Source organism: Leptosomus discolor, chromosome 16 (genome assembly GCF_034619465.1).
Source record: "Leptosomus discolor isolate bLepDis1 chromosome 16, bLepDis1.hap2, whole genome shotgun sequence".
Classification (NCBI taxonomy): domain Eukaryota; kingdom Metazoa; phylum Chordata; class Aves; order Leptosomiformes; family Leptosomidae; genus Leptosomus; species Leptosomus discolor.
In genome coordinates this window covers 3,297,000-3,323,960 of record NC_141406.1, presented here as the reverse complement: position 1 = coordinate 3,323,960, position 26,961 = coordinate 3,297,000, and the positions used below count along the sequence as shown (strand labels likewise).

General features: G+C 47.0%; 1 protein-coding gene across 1 annotated transcript in view; it reads right to left on the bottom strand.

Annotated features, from left to right (window-relative positions):
* Nucleotides 1–376: 376 nt before the first annotated feature.
* Nucleotides 377–26,961, bottom strand: part of TBX5 (T-box transcription factor 5) — a 41,294-nt gene continuing 14,709 nt past the window's right edge. Inside the window, exons 7-9 of the mRNA XM_086474182.1 lie at nucleotides 20,835–20,926; nucleotides 9,206–9,432; nucleotides 377–960 (exon numbers count right to left, since the gene is read on the bottom strand). Of these exons, the coding sequence (XP_086330308.1) occupies nucleotides 377–960; nucleotides 9,206–9,432; nucleotides 20,835–20,926 (903 nt within the window). The remainder of the gene's footprint in view (nucleotides 961–9,205; nucleotides 9,433–20,834; nucleotides 20,927–26,961) is intronic.

The window sequence follows — 26,961 nt, the reverse complement described above, 5'->3', positions numbered from 1 at the left end:
TTTGGTGTCCCTTGGGAAACAAAAAAAGAGCAGGAGGGCAGAGGCAGGGGGACGAGGGCACAGGGCCGGCGGTGGCAGCAACACAAACTGGGTGGGGACGGTGGCAGGGGAGAAGTGTGCCGATCTGTTGATTTTTTCTTTTGAAACAAAAGAAAAAGGCAGGGGGCAAGTCACACCGAGGCCGATGACCATTTCATCTGTGGTTTCAATCAGTGTCTGTCCCTCGCGAGTGCTATCGGTGAACATTCAGTTAAAGGAGTCTTGCAAAATACTCTCGCTTTTATTTTCGACAGGGTGGGTTTTTTTTTTTCCTTTTCCTTTTCCCATTTTCTTTTTTTTCCATGGCTAATGCTTTTGCATTTTCCTGACCGCCTTGTTAGCTGTTCTCGCTCCACTCTGGCACCATGCCCACCCCGTGGACCGAGTGGTACTGGTGGGGCGAAAGGGTTCGAGGCACGCCGTGGGAATACAGGAACTCTGCGGGCTGCAAGCTGCTGGGGGGGGACTGGATGCCAGTTTGAGGTCCACACTGCCGGACGATGGGTTGGTGGGAAACCGAGGTTTGGTGCTGAAACATGCTATGGGTGTCTCCTATTTGGGGGGAGGTATGGTTGGCCACGCTGCTGAGCCGGGGCATTAGTGGCCCCGAGGTGAAGTGGGCAGAGAAATGCTGGTAGGGTAACCTGTCCATCGGCTGCATGGCAGACACTGTGCAACTGCTGTAGGATGGCACGCTCGGCCACGTGTTACAGCTGATGTCTTCTAGGCTGGGCACGGGGTCCGTGGGGGGAGCGGAGCTGGCATACATACATGCTTGGCGCTGGGCTGATTCAGTCCTGTATGAAGTGTTCAGTCCCTGCTGCTGGGGGTAACCGGACCTGTAGAAAGGATCCTCTTCTGCTGGAGAAGTTTCCATGTAGGGCTTCTTGTAGGGATGCTCGGTGGTGGAACATTCCTCATCTGTTGGAAGAAAAAAACTCCTGGTAGCGAACAACAATACTATGCCCTCGGGTGAACCTCCCTCTCCACAACCCTCCTTTTACCGAGGGCACAGTCTGCACAGAGCTGATCCAGACACTTCTCTCAGTCGTGCCAGTGTAAATCCAGATCCCTTCCTTGGAATCGATCTGAATCAATCCTGCTGAAACCAAGTCTTGCGCTTGGCCCTGCCTGCTGGACTGGGGAAGGGATTAGCTAGGAGCTCAGGGGGGGGCAAGACATCTTACAAGGCTGTAAGATGCTGGAAGAATCCTGAGGCTCAGCTTGCTTGGCAATACCCCATGTGCACCCCCAAACTCCTGGTCTCCTTCCTTCTGCCAGTGCTTTGACCAGAGGAATAACATCTGGCTGTGGATATAGTGCACCTCACAGAGGTCCCCACTCCCGGCTGAGAGGCTCAGAGCTGGTCCTGTTAACTGAAAGCTTTTACAATGATCTATTTTCATGATAGATGAGGCTAAAAAATGGAGATCACAATAAAAATCCCCCCCAGGAGAGCATCAGCGATGGCACAATTGAGACAATCAGATTTGGAGTTTTACAGCCCCAGTCTTTAGCTGTGCCAAGGGAGCTGGGCACATAAATCCATGCAGGGATGTCTGCTGGAGCCAAGGGTAACAAAAAAGAAAAGTAAATTTCACAGCTAGAAACAACAAGGCGCAGCTTGCAGAGCCCTTTGTTGCCTGCAGCATCTCAGGCCAACAGAGGGAAGGAGATAAACAATTTAGGTGAAATCTCTAGGGTAAGGCAAAGTGAATAAATGAATATGCACTTATTTATTCATTTGCAGGGTCATCAAATGAAATCCAGCTCTGCTGGAATGGATGGCAAAGTTCCCAGGGACAAGCACTTCACCAAGAGATTTTAAGGACAGCAAGGCAAGAGAAGGGGAGCTTGTTCTGACACAGATTAACTTTGCTGCGGCTTCAAGAACAAGGTTTCTGGTGCAGGCAGAAAAACACCCGACTTCACTTAAAGCCCTCTTGGCTGCACCCTTTCAACAGGGGTAAAATTTGAAAGGACACCACAAGAAATGGCCCTTTTCAAATTTTTCTCAACCAATGTGTTTTGAGCTGTAATTTCTTTCACCCACAAAATACAAAAGAAAAAAAAAAAATAAGCCAGTTCCACAAAAAAAAGAAAACTAACTTGCAAAAACACAAGTGTTGCTACTGGGCTGCTCCAGTGCAAGTGCCCATGTCATCTTCAGGAGGTGCAGATGAGCAGTGCAGGCACCTTTTGTTTCTTGTAAACATCCACACACCCTTATTGCTATAAACAGCCACGTGCTCTCTCCTGGAAGCTGCACCCACTCTGCTTGTAAAATAACCCATTACTCCCACTCAGGTGTCTACCAAGTCCAGCTGGAACAACTGCTGCTGTTAGTCTTCTTGGCCCTCAACCCCAGAACACGTCAGGTACTGAGGTACACGGGGACTTTCCCCTTGGTGTTCTTTGACTTTGCAATAGCAGCTGCTATTCAATTCATCTGGAAAGCCACAGTCCCGTGTCCTGCTTGCTTCCTGACAACAGCAAAACCTGGCTCCTTAGTCCCAGCAGTGCAGAGCCCTGATACTCAAGTTATCTTCCTCCTCTGCCTTCTCTTAAATTGGGACAGAAAGTAGGACGGGATAAGCAAACAATGCAATTACATCTTTAAAACAGCTAAATCGGTACGTAGATAAATGCAAAAGTGTATCACTCTCCTTAATCCTGAGCAGGTTCATTTCATACAGGAGCGGTGGAGAGGATGTGGTCCCCTGAAAGACAAAAGCTGGAAGCACAGGTCTAAGCTCCCTCCTGAACACGGGTCTGTCACAGGAGGTACATCTGGAAGAACAGCCTAAGCTCTAGCTTTTACAGACAGCCTAAAAGTTTTGGATCCCTAACCCATCACTGAGTAATAAGAACACTAGGGTGGAAAAACAATGTCTTGTAAAATGAAGCATTGTTCTGCTAATAAAGTTTTCAGCATCAAACCGCATTACTCTGCTGGCATTAGAAATCATTGGCTTGGGGTTTGACTGTTTATTTTATTTTTATTTTTTTAAATATACAACACGAAACAGTCAAACTCTGTTTTTCCGTTGTGTAAAAATGTGCCTGACTGACAACCTGAGGTTGCTGATTTTTCCGTTTAGCCCAGACATTTCGCCAGGCAGAGCCGCTACATTACGGATCCGCTTCCAGAATTTATAGCAGGTGAAGAAAGAAAAACAAAAACAAGCAGGATCTCAGTGGAAACCCTATAGGTGCCCTCTCTCCTTCTGTAAGGTCTCACACTCACTCTGCTGGCCTCTCTAGAGCCAGGCTCTCTGATGTCATATGTGGAAAGGTCACGATCACTCCAGATTTTAAGATGCGTGAGGACACTGTACCCATTTCCAAAGAGGACATAGTCACTAATGACGGATTATAGACTACCCTAACAGCTTCTGCCTGCCCTCTGGCCCCTCTTCCTGAAGATTTTCACATCTATATAACCTCAGAGTGCTGGAGAAGGAAGAGAACAGTCCATCTTCATCATTGGATGGGATGATGCAGACCAGAAATCTTCAGCTGGTGCCAGCTGCAGAATTTACACTGGTCCAGACTAGTCTGATCTGTCATTGTCCCACCACCCCTCGCAGAGGAGACCAGAGCCAGCACAGAGCAGGTGAAGTACGTCCACATGGCATGTGCAGCAGAACTGGGGTCAGAAAGAGGAGAGTCCAACAGAGCTTTCACGCAACACTGAAGACTGCAGTTCAAGTTCATCCCCACCTGCTCTCCCTCAAAGTCCTCTCAGCTCCTTAGCATCAGCGTAAGCAGGACATGTGAGATAACAGCCTGGTCTGCTCTGGGTTTGAGTCCTGATGTTGGTTCCCTGATAGCACTTTCATTGTCCTTTTCCTGTTGCCACTGAGCCCTAGGAGGTGCTGGGCACCTCTGGGAGATGCTGACCATCCTCCACTTTTGTTGAGATTCTTGGAAGCCAAGGGTGGCAATCAGCTCTTGTGACCAGCCCCCTAATGCTGCACAAACCTCAAAAAGCAAAAGGTTCTGCCAAGAGGGAGAAGCTGCCAGCACTTGGGAGAAGCTGCTCCGAAGTGGATCCAAGGAAAACGGAGTCTGCAGAATGGGGTGGAAACTGGCTCCCTCACAAGGAATTTGATGATCTATCTAATGAAGGAGCTTGAGCGAAAGCATAAGCAGTTCCAAGATTTCCGGTATTTACTACTTCCAGCTGGGTTGTAAATACCACACAAATGGCTTTTTAAATGGAATTTTCCCAATTCCAAGATTAGGTCCATCCAGAATGAAATGCAAACATGTAAAATCTCTGGACCTCAGGGTGCACGGGGTCTACCTCTTCCCCTGGTGTAAATCAGGAGAGCTCCTTTCCAATTCACGATAATCAGCTCCCTGGGACAGAAGACAATGAGGAATGGGACCCAACTGGTTTTAGTTTTAAAGCTCACCCACGCTTCCAGGGTATTACAGTAGGTTCATCCCAACTTTGTGAGGGAGACACAATGGGTGATTATCACTATTGCTGTTGTTTTATCCAGTCTAGTTTCTAGTATGAATCTAGCACGAGCCTGAAAAACCAATACCAGTGTGCAAGACTAACAAGGGTTGTCTAAGAAGAAAAGAAGAAGATTCAATCAAAATTAAAATCCCTAAAGGGCAAATAAGATGTACTCCCTAGGGCAAGAAACCTAAGGCACACTAGTTACTTTAACAATCGCATGGTTTGGAATATGGCTGTGTTGTATTGCAGGAGAACATGACAGAAAGGGTTGTGGGGCAGAGACAATCCAACACCAAAAGCTGGAACCTCTTCCAGAGGCAGCGCGTTGCCAACCCTGCCTGCAGAGTCACAGGAGGCACCTCCTGATGGGAGAGCAGGATGCTTATATGAAGCTGTTGAAACTACAGTGCCACAAGCAGCGTGGCTGCACAGCAAAAGCTGGGTGCACATCAGCCCCCTGAATATCTCCCCAGCACGCAGGTAGGCTTTTCTTCACCCTCGGTGCCCCAACAGACACCTTGCTTTGGGCTCCACTGCATCTACCCAAGCTGCAAACACCTCCGGCTGCAGCATAGCTCAAGCTTTAGACAACTCATTGTATCTCCTAACATCAGTAGGATAAGCAGCATGTCCTTCAAGATGACGTCCCATACCTGACTTTTGTCCTATAGATCCTTTGAGTGAAAGAAAAGCTGCATTAGATGAGGGAGAAATCAGTTCGGTCAACAAAGTGGTCTATCCACTCTAACAGTGCCTGTTCCGGAGAAGGGGGAAAGGCATTGCTGTATCCCCACCGACCTCATCAAAGCAGGAAGAAGACAAAAATATATTCTTCCCCATGGCCAGGGTCATGACCAAGCTAGGTGGCTGAAGGCTATGGTCCTCACTGGTTGGAGCCGGTGGATTCTGCCATGTCCCTCTTTCCCCCCAGAGTGCCAACATGACAACTTTTGTAACCTCCCCAGAGAGCGGCTGTTCCAGTCGCCTCCTGTTCAGCATCACAAGCATCCCAGAAATCTGCCAAGTGGTTGAGATTGTGTAAGGATGGGAGGGAGCAGAGGTTTAGAGGGATGGCGTTTTATTTCACAGGAAGTCTGAGGGAGAGGATAACACAAGGGAAAACAAGCCCCAATGCCCTAATTGGGACGTGGGGCTCAAATGAAAGACAGAAAGCAAGCTGCCTGCTGGTAAGTCCTTTTGGGTTTCTCCAAGCACAACAATGAGAGAGGGAGAGGTGGAAAACAACTAGAAAAGAGACAAAGCTCTAACTGGTCTTTGTTGCAGCCTAAAAATCCACATCAAGAACTGAGGCCGCTCCTTGGTAGGAAACAGGATTGGAGTTAATCCATCCTCTCAAGACCAGCGACTTTGTGAAATGCCATAAGTAAACTCAGTGTGGAGCTGGGCTACAATGCAGGATGATTCTCACCTGGATGACTGCCATTCCCCAGCATTCAGCACGTTCAGAAGGTGCCTTGAGGAGCAAACCCATTGCACCACACTGGGGTCATTCCCAAAGCTGCGACCACACACTCCCACCTGCACACCAGGAATTGCCAGATTTGGGCCTCTGGGATGCATCCTTCCTTCCTCCCTCACCCAAAAGAGCATCACCTCCCTGAAACAGAGGAGCCTTCAGAGATAACATCCCCTTGCAGCCCTGCTGCTCTCCCCTAATGTAACCTCATATCAGATCTACAGAGTGAATCCATCTTGACTTGACAGCTAAGAACAACACTGTCAACCACAGAGCTAAATCTTTGTCTTAGGTCACCAAGGAAGTAGAAGTTGAATAAGGGGCCTTTGGGTTGCCCAAATACAGACCTATTCTTAACTGAGCCTAAACCAAGACTTGATCTCCTGATTTAAAAGGATACACAGAAACATCATGAGATGTCAAAGCTGGAAGGACCCATATCTGAGAGACTGTCTTGGAAAACAGTGGTGGTATTTGCTACGAAGATACAGACACCAGCTGGTCTCAAACCCGGTTGAATTGCCCTCTGCCCCTGCAAGCACTTATTCGTAACCACAGCCTTGCAAAAAGGAAACAATCCGCTTGAGATAAATCCTAAACTGACTGAAGACGAGTCAATGTTTGGGGAGTTGATGATCCGACAAAATCAATGAAGCTTCCAGTCCAGACAACGGACAGAGGTGCATTAGGAGTGAACACACTCTTGCTTCCATGTTTTCTCAGATGGTGAGGCTTGTTAAAATTTATGCAGAAAAGTAGGAAAGCAGGAGAGCTGTGAGGGAAAGCCGAATATTACTCTTAGAAAGGACAGGCTGGGAAAGGAAGAAAAAGAGGAATATTATAGGTAAGGTTATTTTCCCAAGTTCAATAAAGATCCTTGCTCAATGCTAGAAGAAAGTGCTATGCTCAGTCTGAGTTTGAGATGAAACCTTGGGTCACATTCTGATTTATCTGAACAGAATTGCTCATCTCTAGTGACTTTTTTTTTTTTTTTTAATTAATTTCACTTTGCAAACTGCTGCTTGGCAGCTTACGTTGGCTCTCTGTTTCCTATTAACTTTGTGTTTCTTTTCTTTAAGCCCTGGTGGCTGTTTTCGATTTACCAGATGCATGGGGCAGGGGAAAAAGGCACAGGGAGGAAAGCAGAGACCCAGGCTCCTGAGACGTAGAGCTTCATGGAAGAAGTCGGTGGTATCGGACAGGACACTGCTTCTCTTTGATTAAAGCATTTGGCGGCTTTGATAAAAGACCCTTAACTGCTTGTGCCACTCAAGCCATCGTGGAGATAATGAGGGGCCATCAGCCGTACAGACAGGGACTCGCTTTGCCAGTCTGCTGCACTTTCGCAAGGGCCACGCAGGCCAAAAGGGGCCGGGGAGCTTATTACAGGGCAGATAGTCGTCTCTTTTGTGACAATAAGAGGAAGTGAGATAATTGGGGGATTGAGGGAAACCACCCATGGAGACACCACTTAGCGGGAATCCCAAAACTGGAAGGAAACCTCTGTTGATTCCTTATCACGTTACAATGTGGAGGCAAATGATGAATTGCCCTGTGGTGTGGGGACACGCAGCAGTCGGAGATTGTCCAAAGGGTTTGTTGCCATCTGGGCCAGCTTGTTTTCGTTAGTTTTCGCGAAAGGGAAGAGGAGCGGTGAAAGCTCAGTTCCCAGGGCAAAGGAGCACCGCGGATGGATCGCAGGCTGAGGGACGCCAAGGGCGAACGGGGCCTGCCTTTCCGTCACCAACAGCAGGGCTTTGCGGCAACCCAGCTGTGTCCCAAAGCCTCGCACCCACAGTCCCACACCAGCACGGAGGTAGCAAGGGCCACACACCCCACCTCTGACCTTAGGGGACGCTTTAGGAGGCCACTGCATCTCCTTATGCCCTACCTTGCAGCTAGCTGAAGTCTAGCATCGCCATTTCCACTCACAGCCTGGATACATGAGGGTTCCCTGGTCAGCTGGAGAGGTCAGAAAATGATGCCTCTGTTTTCCACTGGTCAGCTTGGTGTCAGGAATATATTTCTCAACTTTTGCATATATATTTGTACACGACACATGTGCTGTTACAACGTTCAGGGGATTCACCAAGGATGTGGGAGATGTTTCCACCGCCCTCCTGCCTCATCTGCCAGCACTTCCCGGCATCCGCTACCTTAGACTGTGTGTCTACACTGCACATCCCAGCGCCCCAGGGGTTAGGTTACTAAAAATAATGACATGTGGCTGACTGATAGGACCGTGCAGGGAAGCAGGAAGGGATCTGCTGCGGGGAGAGGCTACTGGGCTGGAGAAATCCTTGGTGCATTCAAACGCCATGGTGCATGCTGACTCCTGCTAGCTTTTCCTGTGCAACGTGGACTAAATCCTGAGAAAGGGGAACAGGGGTAGGCGGTAACCATCTCCTGCCCACCCCATAGGGTTGCAATCAGCCCTGGAAATTCCCTATTTTCTTCTGCATGTCTGGAGTGGAGCTGATCTGAGGCTTTTATTGTCTCAGTCCTGCAAGGGTTTCTGCATCTAAGCGTTCCCATTGCCTTGGGAGAAAGGAGAGACTGCAAACCTCTCACTCCTGCCTGGGAACAGTTATCCCATCTATACCATGGGGCTCTTCACGCCAGGACGAGCTGAGCAGTCGGTGTAAAGCCCTCACAGTTTGATCCCTCAAGCTCTGTCAAAGCAGGTCAGTCGCACCAGAGGGGAACGAACATGGATATCATGATTTTCAATCCCATGCCCCATTCATTAGACTGAGCATCTAAGTGGAATTGCTTTCTGCAGACAGATAACTGTCTCCCAACTGTGACACTCTTAGTTGAAAACTGTGCAAAATCCAAGCTGTCAAGGTATCTCCACTTGGAGATTAACCCTGTCTGAGGGGCTATGGAGACAGATAAGTCATCTTTATCTCTGGCACCGGCTATCTTACTGAATGTGGATTCAACGTGGGTGAAAGGTACTGTCACCCCTCCAAACAGCTCACTCCCAGCCCAGCAGCAGAGGTGGGGTTTTAGGCTACCACCAGTGAAAGGGGTTTCCCAGCCCAGCCTGCCCACCTCCAGTGCGCAACCCTCGTCCCTTCCTCATCCTCAAGTGTCACCGTAAAGCACGCTGGGGCTGTCCAGCCTGTGGGCAAGGGGAAGCATCAGAAAACAACACTGACAGTCATGTTAGGAAGAGGAAAGCACCAAGTGGGGAGCAGCCAAGGTCTGACCTTTTCTCTTGGTGCAGTGGTAGATCTGGCTGTGCTCCTGGGAAATCGGGTAGGGGTTGGCAGGCGGTAGCAGGTCCTGGGAGGTGCTTGACACCCCGTTCTCGCACTGGTACTGGGAGCTCAGATTGGAGGAGGCAGAAAGGACCCTGGTCTCGCCACTGAAGGGGCTGTGATTCGAAGACACTTTTTGTCTCACTGTGCTCCTGGGAACAACCGGGTACTCTTTACTGAAAGTAGAGAAACAAAACAAAACAAAAAAACCAAGGCAGAAAAGCAATCAATTAATAAATAGATCAGTGGATTAATAAATGAAGGCAGTACATTAGTGTCATGGTGTTTGTTTAGACTTTCAGGGAAATAGAGACATGCCTCCCAAAAGACTGCAGCCCTGCCATACTTTATCCATGCAGTACTGTCCTACTTCACTTTCCTTTTACTATCTTTCCCCTTAGATTTATGCCTCTTCTACCACAACAGCTGTTTACACCCATACATAAAATAGACATATGCAGTTATAGCAAGATACACAAGATTTATAAATGCTATCATAATATGTAAATATAAATTATATACTATTTATATTGTATAAGTGGATGTGCACATGCGTGTAAATAAAAACCTCATTTCTGCCAAGCTGACTTGGAGACGGATTAAATATTTAGGTCTACTTTTTCCCCTTATGGTAGTTGTCCCCATTCCTTTTCCCCAGGGTCTGCCAGCCTGTTTGTCCCGGATGGGGGATCCCTGGACCAGAGAACAAGCTCCACTCCAGAGCGCTCAGAGGAGAGAAATAAATCACCAAGACCTGATGCACACCAGACCTACACGCCCCAGTGAAGCCAGGCTATGAGGATGAGCATTAATGGAAAGTCTGGTTTGTTCCCTTGCTCTGAAATCTGGTTTGAAGCGGGGATGCTTTGCCAACACTGTCTGGAAAACCCCTCTCCTACAAGACCCTACAGTGTATTTTGGAGACATTTCTCCAAGCCCACTAGCAACGTGGCTGAACAAGATTATTCCTGCTCTGCAGGAGGGAGAACTGAAGCTGAGCAGGGGGTCTCAGAGACTTAAGGTGGGGTGCAAGCCTGCTCCTGGGCTGCCTCTGAGATAGCTGAGTGCTCCTTGAACCTGGGGACTTGCTAAAATGCATCGAGATCAAGTGGTACAACACCACCTTATAGAGTGCCACCAGGCTCAAAGCAGCCATGAACCAGAGCCCAGGTTCCAACACAAGCTTTCTTCTTTGAGGCTATAACCCTTGGACCAAGCTGGCATTGAGATACCCTACTCATCTGCCCAAAATCACTGTGTTGGAGCAAGGATACGTCCTTAAATCCCATCAACAGGATCACCGGGCCACTTACATGCGGAGGAGCAGCCCTGAATCTCCGATTACACCCCTTAGAGAGGACCTATCACTGCAGCAACTCAGAACTTATTTACAAAACTTAACAATACCAATTATATAAACCTCCTCACAGCAGGGAGCTTTCATCCAAACCACTGCTGTGGTGGCTGCCAGAAACATCAGCAACTGAGCTGTAATGGAAGGGAAACTCACCCAGGAGCTCAAAACCAAATAAATGTGTCTCTCATTGTGCCACGAAAGCTTTCCAAACCCCGGGCACTGGGGGCTTGCCAAGGAAAGCCTATTCCAAAGGTGAGGTTTCTTCCCCTGGAAGCCCAGCAGCTCCTCCCCACCGGGCCAGCAGGAGCATGGCTTTCCACTCACTTGGACTGGCTGACCAGGCAGCTTTTTCCCACAACTGAAGTCCAGGCTGTGCGTGAGGAGCAAAAGAGAGATGGACTGAGAGGAATCAGAGGCTCAAGATACACAAGACAGCAATGAATGCCAGGGTACGTGGTGGGACCTCTTCATCTGTGGACACTCAGCAGTAGCATTTCCACCCCAGGAGCTCTTTCTGGTTGGAGGGCAGTTTTGGTGGCTTTTCAGGAAGGTCAAGAGCTATGGCCTTGTGGATGACCTTCAGATCTTCTAGATCCTAGGACATCTCCCAGCCCTTCCAGATCACAGTTTTGAGCTGCCTGCTCCTGTCATGCTCCACCTTCACACAGCAATCCACATGGAAATAGTACCATCATGACACACCAAAGCTGCATCTCCACCATGTTTCCCATCCAAGGAGACAATTCACAGGCAGGTGACACATGGACCTTGTCCTTCACTCTCTCCCTTAATGATAGGCTGCTGATGGAATGGCTGGTTCCTTCTTCTTCAGTTCCAACACTACCAACAGCCAGTCCTCCAAGAAGTGACAGAGCCTCATTTTTTTTTACTGGGTACCTTTGAGCTACAGTGGAGGAGAAGGAGGGACATACCATGGCATGATGCCACATCATGTTCTTTGTGGCTTTTTTGGAGGATGTAGAGATGACTGCTCTCACAGTTTCTCCCTGCTTCAGCAGGGGAAGAACTGGATGGTTCTTTGGGATGTGGGAATAGATCTACGTGGGAGTTCCTTACAGTAAATCCTCACAGTAGCTCACAGGGACCCAATCAACATCAAACCCTCACTGCGCAAAGCACCACACAAACACTGAGAAGCCATCCCCATCCCAAACAGTTCTCGCCTAAATCAACACTATCTCTGTTGAGAGACCCGAGAGGGGGAAAATTTAACAACACAATTGGTTTTGCTTGATAAAAAAAAAAAAAAATTCTTTCTGCAAAGGAGCTATATGCCTGAAAGAGCAATGTTTTTCCCTGAGTACCAGCATAGGTAGTGTCAGGATCCCACACTCCTATTGTGCACAGTGTACCAAATCCCTTTCAGATTGCATTTCCCAGGGGCCACGACAGCCTCCCTGGCCATGAGAGAGGACTGTGGTGTTCTGCAGGAGACACAGTGCAAGTAGGGAGTCACATGGGAGAGGGAACAGGTTGCAGACACCAAGTTTCCAAACAGCAGTTCCCAGGAGGTATCACGGTGACTTCTCTCCAGACTGAAATATTTCCATTTCAGACAAAACATGTTGGGTTCTATTTTTGCCAAAAAATCAATTATTTGAGGAGGGAGAGGAAGGAAAGTATTTTCTAGCTAAATATCTAAAATATTCCCTTTCTTTCACTTTGCCATTTTTCCATACACAAAGGCAGTTATCTCAGCATTTCTACCTTTTTCTTCCTTATAGGAGCTGAGCTCTAATAAAGAGATATCTTTGCATCTGGTAAAGCAACAGTCATCTTGAGACATTTATGCTGTTTCCTAAGCCCACTTAACACGCAGTGTGCACAGCTACCATTTCAGTTTGTCCTTCGGTCCTTAAAAATGTATCAGATTCTTTTTTTTCAGTGCCTAAAAGTCACTGTTTCCAAAATAGCTGGTTGTAATCCCGGGCCACAATTTAATGAAATGAAAGGTTTTGTTCACCGCTGGCACAAAATGACTCTTGTGTCCAGAAATTTTGCTGTCCAAAAAAACTGTAGCAAAGTAGAAAGGGGAAAAAAGCGTTCAAGCTTGACTTAGGCCGTATAGGAAATTATCCACACAGCAAAGAAGAGACTCTGTGCCTGCGCCAGAATGTGAGTTAGTTTTACATGTGAATGTAAATGGGCTACATTTTTTTTTTTTTTGCATTAAAAGTCATAAAATTAGAAGGGGAAAAAAAAAAAAAAAGTTGGTTGGGGAAAGAATTTACAAGGAAGGAAGCTGTCACTGGTCTATTTAAAGTCTGTTGGAGGCTAATGATGAATATTCAGTTACCACAGTTGGTGTATTACAATAGCAGAAGGGGATGGGGAGGAAGGGGAGAGCCGCATTGCGCAAGGTGCTGTACAGTCTCTGCACTACTGGGCTTCCAGCTGAAGGGCCACCAGCAGAGAACATTACTTTGATTTGATTTTCATTAAAGCTTGGAGGAAGAACTCGGGGATGAGGTCCAAATCTATCGTGAAGGCACTTGGTCCTGAAAATTGGATTCAGTTCTTAACTCCTACCTGGCTAGATGTTTCCCAGATCTGTAGGATCAGACACTGGCGCTGTATAACAGTTTCTTAATCGCACACACATTCCTCTTTAGAGTTCATCACATAACCCCAACCCTACAGATCCAGCCTTACAGTTGAATCCTTCCTGCATTTCCCAAGCTTCCATCCAAATCAGACCTCTACCAGGTGGAATTAGCAAACTCAGTCTCATTTTTTTCTCCTGACATCTTCCCCCTCCCCTGGCCAAATGATGCCCTCACCATGACAGTTTCAGGAGCTCCATAAGATCACTTATGCCGCAAATTCATATCTAGCAAAGAATTCAAAGGAACTAATTCAAGAAGGTTTTGTAATATCAGAGCTGGACACCTTGTTGGCCTCTGCAAACTAATAAAAACTGTGAAAAAATTATAAATATAGACCTTCACAGAGCGCATCTGGTCCACTTTCTTGCTTATCACTACACTGTAAGAGAGTAATAATTTTCAATGTATTTTCACGTGCAGACTTGAAGTTTCCTAATGTACCAGCCAACGCATAGTAAATACAGCTGCCAGACAAAAAAACTTGTTAAAAATCTCTTTGAAGATCCACAGTTTATAACCAGGAAGCTTCTGCGTTGAAGCATCTAAGCCCTACTAGCCCTAAGCAATTTATTTTAGAAGATGTTTCTGATATTTCTGCAACAAAGCATTATATACCAAGGCTTTCCAGAGCTGCTGTAACAAGACTTAAAAAAACTTACTAAACATCAGGTCCCAAGGATCATAGTGATATCTGCTTGAGGTCAAGATGAGGAATGATATGGAAGAGGATTTCCCCATGGTTAGCTGCTGCCATGTTCTTACAGCAACCTTCAAGCTCCTGAGATGAGCACTGTCTAGATCTTGTTCTCGATGGCAATTCCTAGTCTAAAAGCTGACCAAAGGTGTATCAGTGGCCACAGTGATTCCCCTTCTTCCCAAATCGCCAGGAGATTTTAACTCCTCCTTGGTCAGTCACTACGAAAGGACAAATGTTTGCTAGTCTATCAGTCCTGTCTTTTCCACCCACCCAGCACCCGTGGACACAGTGGTGCAGAATCAGACCCCAATTCCAGATGTGCAAATATATCTCCAAGGCGTTTGGGTTTATATATCCCAGGCCACCAATTGTTGTCCTTCCTGCTGAGGCTCAAGAGTAGGAAAGAAATGGAAGTCAGCCGTAACAGACACAGAAAGAGCAAGATGAAAAAAAGTGGCTGAAATAAATATACCACCTCCCAGGAAAAAAAAATAAACCAGAAAACAATTGTCAATTGTCAATGCGCATTCATTTCAGCTTCTTTCCAGCATACTGAAAAAAAATTGGACCACTCTCAGAGAGACTGTCTGGAGAGTCTGAAGTGGATAAACTACTGCAGGAAAAGACTTGGTAGGAGAGGAGCTACTGAGTACTTCCTTCAGTCTTGCCTTCAGATCAAATATGAGCTCTCTCTGTATGGGCACTGCAGGCCAGCCCCACAGAAAATAATACCCTAGACTGGATGTCTAGTAATATAAGTCAAAATATTCACTGAGGAATGTGGGAGGCTGTTCACAGCAGCGCTCTCCACTAACACATCAAATGTCCTGATCTTCTTGCCAGAACGTGAAGGGGTCCAGTAACGCTGTTTCAGGTGCACACATGGTATGTTAACTACCAGTGCTTCCATCGCTCACCTGGGCAGCGCAGCCCAAAGAGATCACTGCAACAAACCCAAGAACCAGCAGGGAAAAGAACCAGCTAGAGACCTAGAGCTATCATTGTTAGGCAAAGAAAAAGCTAGATTCCTGCAGACAAGTACCACTGCTCATGCTGGAGTAAGGGCAACACGAGAGGAGATGGAGAGTGGATGTTGGCCAGCAGAGACAACATCAGCATCCCTTCATGCTGGGCTGAGCTTCTGCAGATCAGGTCCTACTGGGCAGATTCCCCCAAAAAAGGGGCAATGAAGGAAACTGCAGCTACCCTGTGTTTCTTGGGCTGACTTTCTCGCTTTAAAAGAGCTGTGGATACCCTCCAGTGAGGTCTGTAGAGCCTTATTTTGGATTTCATCTGAATTCCATCAAATCCTACAGAGTGCAGTTCAAGCCTACAGTTTCCACTGGAGCTTTGATCAGGAAAATTTCCTTGGAGACGTTCACTGGAGGAAAGCGTCATCTCTCCAACAGACATTATAACTCTGAGTCTCTCACTGAAAATGTTTCAGACAGCATGTGGCTCTCAGGAGACTTCAGTGACAGAACATGGGAAATGAAAGTGGATGTAAAGATGCAATGAGAAGACACAAGAAGAGCAAGGTTATTTGCAGTGGACCAAGACCTACTTGCATTAGTCAAACCAGTGCCTATCAGTCCAACACGACATTAGGACGCCAGGGCAGACAACTCTTTTCAAGCCTAGAAGCTCATCCATTTATTCTACTGGCATCGCAAAATGCACTGTCTTATTCCAGCTCTGAATGACAGTACTGATATCATGTCCTTTGCATCTGTCCCAGTTTCTGTTCTCGGTTACACCAGGAAATCTTTGGAATAATTCCTTTGGAACCAGGAAGATTACTGGGGGTTAATACCAACAGCAGTAAACTATGGTCATAATCTTTGACAGAGAAAACATATACATAGAATCACAGAATCATTAAAGTTGGAAAAGACCTCTAAGATCATCAGGTCCAACTGTCATCCCAACATCACCATGCCCACTAAACCATGTCCCTAAGTGCCACATCTGTAGGTTTTTGAACACCACCAGCGATGGTGACTCCACCATCTCCCTGGGCAGCTTATTCCAGCATTTGACCACTCTTTCAGCAAAGAAATTTTTCCTAATGTCCAATCTAAACATCCCCTGGTGCAACTTGAGGCCATTTTCTCTCATCCTAACGTAACAAACTACACTGCCACTCTTCTTTGTCAAGTGGATCATTCTGGATCTTTGTCTCACTTTGAAAAGGCCCAGGATACCCATCAAGGCTGCTAAGAGCCACCCTTTCACATAATTATCTTTCCTCTCAAAAGCTTTCTCAATAAGAAGCTTCAAGGACTAAATTACATTAATTTGAATGAACAGTAACTAGGGCCTGAGACTTCCAGAAGCTCTTCAGCACCCATAATAACCACCAAAGACAATGGGAGTAGCAGATGATTAGCAAAAATTGGTTAAAGGGCTTAGCAGAATTGCTCTTTTACAGTGCTCTAGCCCCAGACTCACAAACACTTCTCCCCTGCTGTCTGTTGGCAGTCACAGATTAAAAAAAAAAAGCAAAAAACAAAAACAAAACCAAAAACTACGACATGCATGCAACCCCCCAAATAACCCAATAGCTATGGTTTATTAGTACAGTTCCATCGACCCTCATGCATGGGGAATTTTAAGGGCAAAGTCCTACGCTGGCATCTGCAATGCAGATCTCATCATCCCTCTGCATAATCTTCACCCTCTGGATTGCTGCTGTGCGTTCTGCTCTTGCTCTCCACACCAAATTCCCCTTGGCACAGGCAGAAGTTCTAAGCGGAGACAAAAGGAATTTTTACAGTACAGTGGGGCAAGAGATCCAAAAGGAACACTTTGCCTAAAATTCCCAGCATCACAACTACGTAATTTTTACCTGATTTATGTTTTGCAATTGCAGCGTGACCAGAGGACACAGATGCAGTATAACTCATGTCCCTCTACACATTTTCCTCTAGTGTGTTTTCCTTTTTCCTTTTTTTTTTTTTTTAATCGAGGAAATAACCAACTTTATCTCATGCTCAGAAACTTGAAAACTTTTTTAAAAATGATCTCCCATAGCATTCATCCTGTCAAAGAAACTGCTAAAGGGGTCCCGTGTGTCTCAGGAAAGAAAGGCAGTGGACAAAAAAATGAATGTGTATCAGAAGTCTGTATTCACTGGAATTTAGATCTCTCTGGAGCTCGTGGCTATTCTTTTTGAATGAAATCATCTGCTGCTGAAAGGCTTAATATCACTACTAAATGAAGTTTTCTACCTGGACAGACTTATTAACTTTTCTTCTGGGAAACAGGAGGAGAAAAACCAACACAGAAGCCCTGCGAAGGAGAAAGCCACCAAGACGGATGAACTCACAAAGACATCCCCATCCACCCTGCAAAGCTCCTGTCCCCAGGGTCCACTCGAACCAGCACAGCAATTGGCCAGAGCATGGGGAGGCAAGCAGAGATGGTGGGAGAGTCCTCGAAAAAGCACCTGGGACCTCACTCTGATCTCACTCATGCCACTGGAAGACGTCTGTCTTCCCTGCTTCATTTTCCTTCCTCTCAGTCCCTACCGTTTGCCAAGAGTAGGTGTTCAAGGGGTGAATCACAGGCCAAGTCTCCACCAGCACCTAAACCTCCTCCTACTTCACCCCACTGCAAGACCGGCTCTGAGGTGAGTGAAATAAGTTTGGACCCAACAATCTGGACCCTCCCATCCTCTGACAGCCAGAGGTGCAAGGAGACCACCAGAGCTGGCCAGTTGGCAGCTCTCTCTATTACAACGGACTTTATCTCATGTAATTTTAGCTACTGAAAAGGCAGGCAGGCAGGCAGAGGGAGGGCTTCTCACCCACACTGCCATCCATGGGGTGAGCTCTCAAAGCAAAGCAGCTTTGCTCTCTGAAGGTGCCCATCACGCTCTGCTTTGCGCAGAGAGAGCCTAGACACCAGCCCAGCCTGGGGCCGCTGCTTCGAGACAGCATCTTCAACCACCACACACGTATTCCCACCTGATCCAAGCTCCACACCAGACATTAGGACCTGCAGGTTTTGTGCTGGAAGCACATCTTCACCGGGGCTCAGGCCTCCAAGGCTGCTCTGAGGCGTGCGAGTGTAGGGGGATGAGCAGAGGGACACGCTTTGGCCACGGCTGGGGGCAGCCTTCCCCAAAAAATGGGATGCCACAAGCCAGCTCACGTGCCCGGTTGGGTCAGCGCTGCCTCTCAGCCTTGTCTGCTGGGGTTTGCTTCTCCCAGGGCTGCTTTCGGCTTGGAGACACTCCCCTGCCATAGCCCTAACAGGGAATTCAGAAAAGTTTGAGATTTAAATAAAGAAAACATAGAGGTGCTGAGGCTTTCCTTGGCACAAAAAATTCATTCCCTCCGTGGCTATACCCTTTAATGAGATGTTCAGTGATGTATTGAATGTCAGGTCACCAGTTCCCAGTACAAAAGGTTGTGCCTCGTTTTAAAAAAGTGTGGGTTTTCCAGCTACTTTTTTTTCTCTAATGAAGAAATAGCACTGAAAATACATCCCACCATATTCTCCAAAAGCATAAATAAACATCACTCCCCTAAAGCCAAGAGAGACTTACTTATACCTGCCAGCTGGGGAGTGTGTCCATCACCAGGAAACAACTTCACTACATATGCACACACATGCATTTATATAGTAAAATGTATTTTATACATATATTTAATTATATTTTAATGTATATTTATGTTAAACCTATATAAACCCACAAAGGTAGGTCCTACTTCTCTAACATACTCAATTCTGAATGGTTATTTATCTTATACATGCAATTTATTTTTTTATATACATAATTTGGTTTATATATGTTTTCATATATTTTATATATAATTTTGTATATATTCAGAGATATCTATAAAACCACAAAAGTGGGCACATATTTGTCTCATATTTTCAACCCTGAATGGGTCTTTATTTTAGTATAATCACCTTATCCTGCTCTCCCTTAAAAAAAAAAATGACATCTTTGTAAAGGTACACAGTCGTTTCTATGCTATCGGTACAGGGGATAAGTTATTAAGGAAGCATCAGAAATTATCCTGTAAAGTCAACGCTGTGGACTTTAACCCTTTCAACCCTGCCAGGTCTCAGTGGGTGTATTTATATATTCCAAGTGTTTCTATTCATTGTATCATCGACTATGACCGCAGGCCCGCATAAAATGCCAAGCAATTTTTAGCACAAGCTCAGCATGGCTAGATGCCATGCTCTTCATATGGCATGAAGCCCTTCTAATAGTCCTCACTGTTTTACCTTCTCCCTCCCTCTCCAAAAAACCCCACGATGAATGTAAACCTTCAAATCTTTCCATTGACCGTAATAAAAGGGTAGTTTAGCAGCAAATATGCGCGGGGGACATCGTTACTCAAGTTCCAGTAGAGGCTGGGAGGCTGGCACGGGAGGGAGGGGGAGGAAAAGCTATTTCAAGTGGTAGTGCACCCATAAATAAATAAATATTGACATATTATGCCAGGATCTGTGCTGTCGTTGAACAGGGCAGGCAGGGAACACAAGGCACATTCAGAAGACCGCAGAGATGATTTAGATTGAGACGAGTAAATGTTATATATACATTTATATATATTTATTTACGTATAGGCTTTTCTGGGTCTGAGCCTGAAAGTGTTTGTACACAGGAGCATATTTGCCCATTGGAGCAGGGTTACGGGTATAAGCATTTGCAGGATTACAGGCATTACTTGTTGCCTCACAGTGGGATTTGCACGGCTATGGAGAACTACGCTCAGGTCACCAACTACGGCTACCAGAAGAGGCTCCTGCATCTGCACCGGCATCTGCACTCCAGCCTGCAGTGACCACCTACAGCCAGCTCCCAGGCAGGCAGCCGAGAGAGCCCTCCCAGCAGGAGGTCACACAGCAGGTCCCTACAGCCCTCCACTGAGAGCCAGCTCTGCTGGTCCTGGAGAACAAGGGATCTGAGTCACTCCTGCCCTCCTGGATGGAAAATGCTATATTGAGCGTCTACATCTGTCTTAGATGTAATCATGGGTATGGCAGTGTTCCTGCAAAACATTTGCACCAGGAAGAAACTTGACACAGGAACGAAGCTCCAAGTGAAGTGAAAAGCATGATGTTAATTACTGGCAGGACCTGACATTTAGAAAAGGACTTTAAACAGGATTTTCAAAGAGGATTTAGGCTTGATTTTCAGCCTAAGTACTTCCAAAACTGAGATTCAAGAAGACCTGTTCAGCCACCCAGCCCTGGAGATCCCAACATTTTCTAATACCTTCCTTCCTCAGTCTGAAACCACCACATCTACGCTCCTGCTCTGCATATCCAGAACTGACCAGGCAAACACTCCCCTCCTGCCAAAGACTGCCTGAAGGCCAGAAACCAGCACAACACAGGTCTCCGCGCCAAGATCTCCAGAGGCATCTGGAGCATCCTGAACAAACCTGCTCCCAGAACAAAGCTGTGAGCTTTGTCTTTAAAGCTGCCACCTGTGGAAAAAAATACCCGACAGCTCTCCCGCAGTAGCCTGATGACCAGAGCTTCTCAGAGCTAGTCCAAGTCTCTTGTGGCTTTAAACAAGGTTCAGCCCACACATAGCTGCCAAGACAGCTGTTTAGCACAAAGCTAGAGGTTGTTCTGGATGGGGACATGTCAAAAAGAAATACAAGGTCCTCGTGGCCAAGAGGACAACCCGCAACTGAGATCCTGCCCCTGTAACCCCGCAGTTAAGGCATTCACCTTGGAGCGGGAAGTCCTGGATTTTAACCCCACATCCTGAAGATATTTCAGCAGCTTGAAATAAAATGCAGATGCTGGAGAAGGGACTGCCACTAAGTCCTAGCTTAGCTCAAGCCACAAGTGACATGCAAAGCAAAGCCCAAGCAATTCTCAGGGTCCTGAGTGGGTCCCCATGACAGAGGCACACATTACCTCTGCATCCTGGACATCCTGTGGAGCTCCATGTCGTCGCTGCCGCGGAAGCCTTTCGCAAAGGGGTTGTTCTCAATCTTTAGCTGGGTGATCTGAAAGGGAGGAAATGCAACGAGTTCATCACAAGTCCAAGGCATGGCCTGGGAGAGAGGGGATATTGTTTAATAAACCCAAGTCAATAGGGACGTGGGGGAAAACACAGCTTTCAGGAACTCAAGTCGTCCTTCAGCTCAGGCATTGATCACTCCAGATGGGCTTTCCTCTAGATCTCTCCACTGGAAAAATATCTCCTGTCAACAACCTCACGCTTCTCTCAGGCTTGTCCCATAACTAACATGTGGGACCGCACACACACACACAAATTTCTCTCAGGAGGAAACCTGCTTTCTTAGAATTACTTACTTTCTCTTTGCTGATGGGACAGAAGGGGCTGCACTGAAGAGAGGACCGGGGATGAACGTCATATTGCCTGAACAAATCACACTGACACCAACAAGTGTTTCCTCATCAGTGTGCAGCCCTGGCCAAAACCTTACCTCCCAGACCCTGGATCCTCTCACTCAGACTGGTCAGGCTCACCCTTTCTGTGTTTCAGAGCAGTTAAATGTACTCCAGGTGCTCTGCATCCTACATCCTTCCCTAGTCAGCCCCACACCTGTAAGCACTGCATGGACCAACTACCTAAGGTGCTTGGAGGGCAACTCCACCTCTGACCATCATGCCCTGGAGGAGTATTTGTCTCCCCATTAGTGTTAGAAGGAATTAAGAGGGACTACTTTGCTCGCTTAGCTGGCTGCCTTCAGCATCTAAAGTTTGCTGGGATGAATCCCTCTCAGACTCCTAACTTTGGTCCTCTTACAACATCAAAGTTAAACATTTAAAGCATCTGCTGTACAGAATGTACCTTTATGCAAAGCAATTGTGTCGCTCAAAGAGATGCAATGTTGTCCTTCACATACCCCTCCTGAGGGCCTAGGTGAGTAGGTTTTCTCAAGCCCGGGGCTGTCATTTAAGCAAACATTAACTGTGGACCAGCAACACCTTCAGATGCCCTGCTGATCTTGTACAAACTCGCTCTGCAGTGCCAAATTTGATGCAATTGCATTGGTCTCTTTGCAGAGTGAGCCTGGATCAGGTGTGATCTAGCTGCAACGCCCTAATATTCAGGCAAAAGGGGCAACAGTTCCCCTTCTTTTTCTCCATCGCTGCCTGGTGGTCTGAGCCCCCATCCAGGAGTCGGGGGAGCCACTTGGACTTGCCCAGGAGGAGAGACAACACTGTGTTTGCCATTGGAGGAACTTAATGAACTCACCATGTTTTATGGAAACACTGTCCTTCCTTCCTGTTGAAAGTTGGCCAACGGGAAGGAAAGAGCTCGAGATTAATGGCAGGAGAACAGAGAGGGGTTCATGTTCACCCAGTCAGGCACACACAACTGGACTTTGCCAAAATTCAAAGAGAAAAATCTGGCTCAGATAGTGTCAATAGTAAATCCCGCCAGCTGCCTGTACGACCAGATTATTTTGCTATTTTCTCATCTTATACTGTATTTTTTTCCAAAGGCCATTTCTTTATTCGCCATTTTTGCCTAATTGAGCCCCAAATCTCACACAAAGACCCCCACCACCCCCACGCTTGTCCCCATGGGCATTCCCATTAAATCAGGACCTAATTTAGTACATAAACAAGGCATTGCGCTTTTTTTGTCACGCATTTCAAGATGTCAAAGAGAAGGGTAAACAAACAATCTGTTTGGTCCAATTTGCCATTTGAGCTGTTCTCTAGCAGTAAAACAGGGGTGCATTTTATAATGAAAAGCCCTGAATAACTAGACAACCAGCTGTGTATTTTGCAAAGAAACTGCCTATCGGTTTCCACCAGAGAGGTGGTGGCACTTCTCTAATGAATAATAGGCATTATTCAACTTTTTGAATGCTTCTACGCAATCTGCATTCTGAAGCACACTAAATGTACGAGTTGTCCTCACTTGCCGAACCCAATGGCAATATTTGCTTGCATAAGTGAAATCCTTCACTGAGCAAGGATTTACAGTATTGGCACCAGCACACAAATGTACAAAGGGCCGGATTCATCCCAACCTAACCAAAGGCATTTTAACCAAGGCGCCTGCACTGGGAACCTCGTCTCCCAGTGTTTCTGCTGGAATCAGCGGAGGGAGATGGGGACTGCCACAGGGCACTGGGGCTCTGAGGTGCGTAACATCGCCTTCGCAGGTCCCCAACACTCTCCATTCACTGGAGAAGGAGCCGTCGACATGCTAGCCCCTGATTTAAGGCCCTGTTTGATGAATCAAGCCTTTAATCATCCACAAAATGTCGGACAAAATATCGTATGGGCCCTTGATCTTGCAAATGTGTTGCTTTGTGAGTCGAGAAGTCCCCTAACCTGCACTGGGAACACTCTTACAAGCAAAGGTATTAATGTAAGTGTTGGTGGCAGAAAGCCCCAAGCATGGCTAACTTCAGTCTCCTTAATATTAGAGACCTGCTAGATTGAAGGTATCTAGAAACCAGGGACTACAAAAGGTTTTAAATTAGGTCTCAGCTTTTGGTGTACTTCAGATGGCTTTCAGAACAAAATTTCCCTAGATGATAACTCATGGCATCAGCCCTAGCACTAAGCCAGGAGAGTCCAAGCCAGATTTAACAAAACCGTACACAACAGAATAGAAAACAGAGAAAAAGTTGGTGAATTCCTGCTTTAGAAAACAGCCTGTGGAAGATATTTTGTTTGGCCAGTTTTTGTCTGACTTACAAACTATTTCAGAGGCGGAAAAGCAAACGAATGGGTGGAAATAACCTGCTTCTGAATCAGCTTTGCCATAGCGAAACTCTGTTTAATTGACTGTAACTCATTGGGGGGGGCGGGGAGAAAAAGCTGTCAGAAAGTCAAATGACAATTACATCATGAAAAATAAATTAAAAAATACAACGTCCTGCAAGGTCATTAAGACAGAGTGCCCAGGGCTAAATTACATAGCACAGATCTAATAAAACTGTAGGGTTTTCTTATTGTATTTGTTACTAAAAGAAAGTGATGGCAAAGTTCACATCTGACCACTGATTTCTAAAGTTGCTGCAGACCCTTCTGAGACAAGAGCTTTCCAGGGTGAAGCCTCCCAGATTTACACTTTCCCAAGCTTATCTGATCTATGGGTTCGTCTTCACTTTAACAGGAAGCAACAGTTCACAACGAAATCTCAGTGCCGCTCCTCTGCTCTCCTTTCTCTGGGCTAACTGACCACGAAGCACTTCTGCTGAGACATTTCCAATAACATCTTTAGCTCCAGCATGATAAAATTTAGCTTTACATCTAGTTAGGTCAAGGAAAGATGCTTTTATCTTTTTTTCTTTTTTTTTTGTGCACATCTGTATTTATATGGGTATTTGTGTCTACAGGCTCATGAACATTGTTATGGACAGGGTCAAAACTACCACTCAGTGAAGCACTTGCCACAATAAGATTTTTCTCAATTGCTTCTAACTTTACAAAACTTTGTTAGGGCTGAAATTTTCCACAGCAGGTGTATGCCCTGGGCTCCATTTTACTTACTTACTTTGCTATCAACCAAACTGGTCCCACTTTTTTTTGAGCACTTCAGCTAAGAGAAAACACACCACTCTGACCCTCTTGGGCTTTTCTGGAGGCCCTTCTGAAACTGTCCTAAAGGCTGGGCATTCTGGAAAAGGGACTTCGCCTTCTGCAAGGGATGGGGATCCTTAGTTTCTGAGCTTTTTTCTTGTGAACATCTGCCCACTTGGATAGCTTAAAAGTTTGAGTGGGAAAACACATCACCATTCTGGTCCCCTCGTTTAGTGATGAAGAGGTCAAGGTGATTACCCTTGGGCTGAGCGTGCTGTGGAGCCCTGCAGGTAACCACAGTCCTGCTCAGTGTGGCCAGGACCATCCCTGCCACCGCTGCAGCTGGCTGTGCTGGGAGAAACTGGGAGGCTGGACTTCAGGCTTGAAAGCACAGAGCCTTTTTCTTTTGCACTCTCACGTACCCCAGGTGGAAACCAAGTCAGCGTGGAGGAGGAAGCCAAACCAGAGAAGTGGGAAGGAAAGAAATAGATGAAGACAAGGTGCCTGCTGAGACTACATACATCTGGCTGGGCCAAACAGAGGAGCCGGATGGGGAGCTGGGACTTGGAGCCCGAGGTAAAGGCCAGGGGAAGGGGGGGCTGCTGGCACGGGGGAGAAGATGTTGAACCCAGAAGCCAGTGAAGGAAATGGGAAGGACTGAGAGCCAGTGGCTGGTCGGAGGTACTGGTGCAAGACAGAGGGGCTCATTGAGGAGGCTGTTGGCTGAACTGGGAGACAAGAGCAGAGGGTGAGAAGAGACAGACCTTGCACAGTTTGGGGGGGGAAGGAGGTGGGTCAGTAGGTGGGAGTGAGTCTGGAGAGAGCTATGGTGTCTTTGCAGACCTTGGGAGGGGGCGGTCTGGATTGAGGACCAAAAGGGGCCAGGAGCTCATGGCTGGCTGAGCACCCTGTCCCAGGGCTGGCAGGGAGGCAGGGACAAGACTGAGTACAAAGGGGCAGAGGGAGGACAGGACTGGTTCAGACGCAGGTCGTGAAGGACACAAGACCTCTCGAAGGAAGCACTGTCCAGCCGAAGCCTGGAACGAGACTAAGCATTTGAGAGCACAGACACGAGGAACCACAGAGAGGGTCAGTGAGAGAAAATCTCACTGTGGTCCCCAAGTGACCAAGGGCTGCACAGAAGCCGCCAGTCCTGGCGATGAAGAGGAAATGGTCTCGCCTTGTTTAACCCCAGGGACCCCTGCCCCTCTCAGCTCTTGGGGGGCTTCACTTCAGAGAAGAGCCTGCCCTGAGTAAGGAGAAGGGCTGCCCCTTCTTGCCACGGAGGTGATAAGACATGGGGCCAATGGCACCAGGCTGGGCAGGGAGAATTTGGGGGACACAGCCCTGCAGGCTGCTTCAGGGGACAGGACCGGGTCCAGTCTCTGCGCGGAGGCACTCCATGGGGTAGCAGCCAGGCCACCAATGTGGTGGCCTCTGCTGAAGGGATGGAGATGGCTCCCTGCAATCAAAGACAAGGAGACTGAGCCCTCAGGGCAAAACATCCCAAGACCAAGGACCTGCCTGCCTCTGGCAGCACCTACACCTACACAGCCCTGCAAGATGCCTCGACAGAGCGGCAAAAGGCCGTGTGCTCAAAGGAGAACCGCACAGGCAGGTCTCCAAAAATTGGCTGGGTGAAGCACCAGTTGACTGGGCCAGCTTAACAGTGCTCTTTTAGTACAGGGTTTTTTCTGGGGGTGGGATGAACCTACATATTCACAAAGCCCACCAGCATGACCCTCTATGTCCAGTGGCTATCTAGGAGCGCATCAGATTAATCTTCAGCCAGGTCCTTCCCTTGTCCCCTGCTTTGCTACGGTGCACATAGGATTTCTGGGTGCCTATAGCATCCCAGATGGGGCTAATATCTCCTTAAAAGAATTTGGGCTACCAAGAATGTTAAATACTTAGAGGAAAAAAAAAAAAAAATCTGCATAAAACCGGATATCCTGAGGGGGAGAACCAATATAAAGCCCAAGTCCAGCTAACGGGGAAAGTCGGTTGTAAAAATTAATGAGAATAATTGTTGTGAATTCTTGCTTTTGAAAGAACCCTCATGAGGGCAGAACCTTAATTATTTCTGTCTATTAGGGTTCATTTCCTGGTCCTAAGCAGAGAGCTAGTACCTAATAAATACGAGCTAGTAACACAATGATTTAAGCTACAGCAAAATGGTACTTAACTGCAGGGGAAGTTAATATTTGCGAATCAACCTGATTGCAAGCACCCATTGTGTAAATGGCAAGGAAATGAAATGTGCATGTGACCTATTTTAACACCTCAATATTTCTGGGGTGTTTTTTCAGGGTTGCAGAGGGGGGGGGGGGGGTGGTCGACCAAGCTGCTGACAACCGCACTGAAAACTTTACCAAAACTTTCTTCGCAGTTTAAGCCTCCTTTTGGGGAGTAGGGCTGGGGAGGGGGAGATCCCAATGTGCTTAAATATCTTTTCAGGCTGTCTAAAATATCAGGGGAAATAAGCACAAGCCCTACATTGGGATTGCAGCTGTGCTATTGAAAT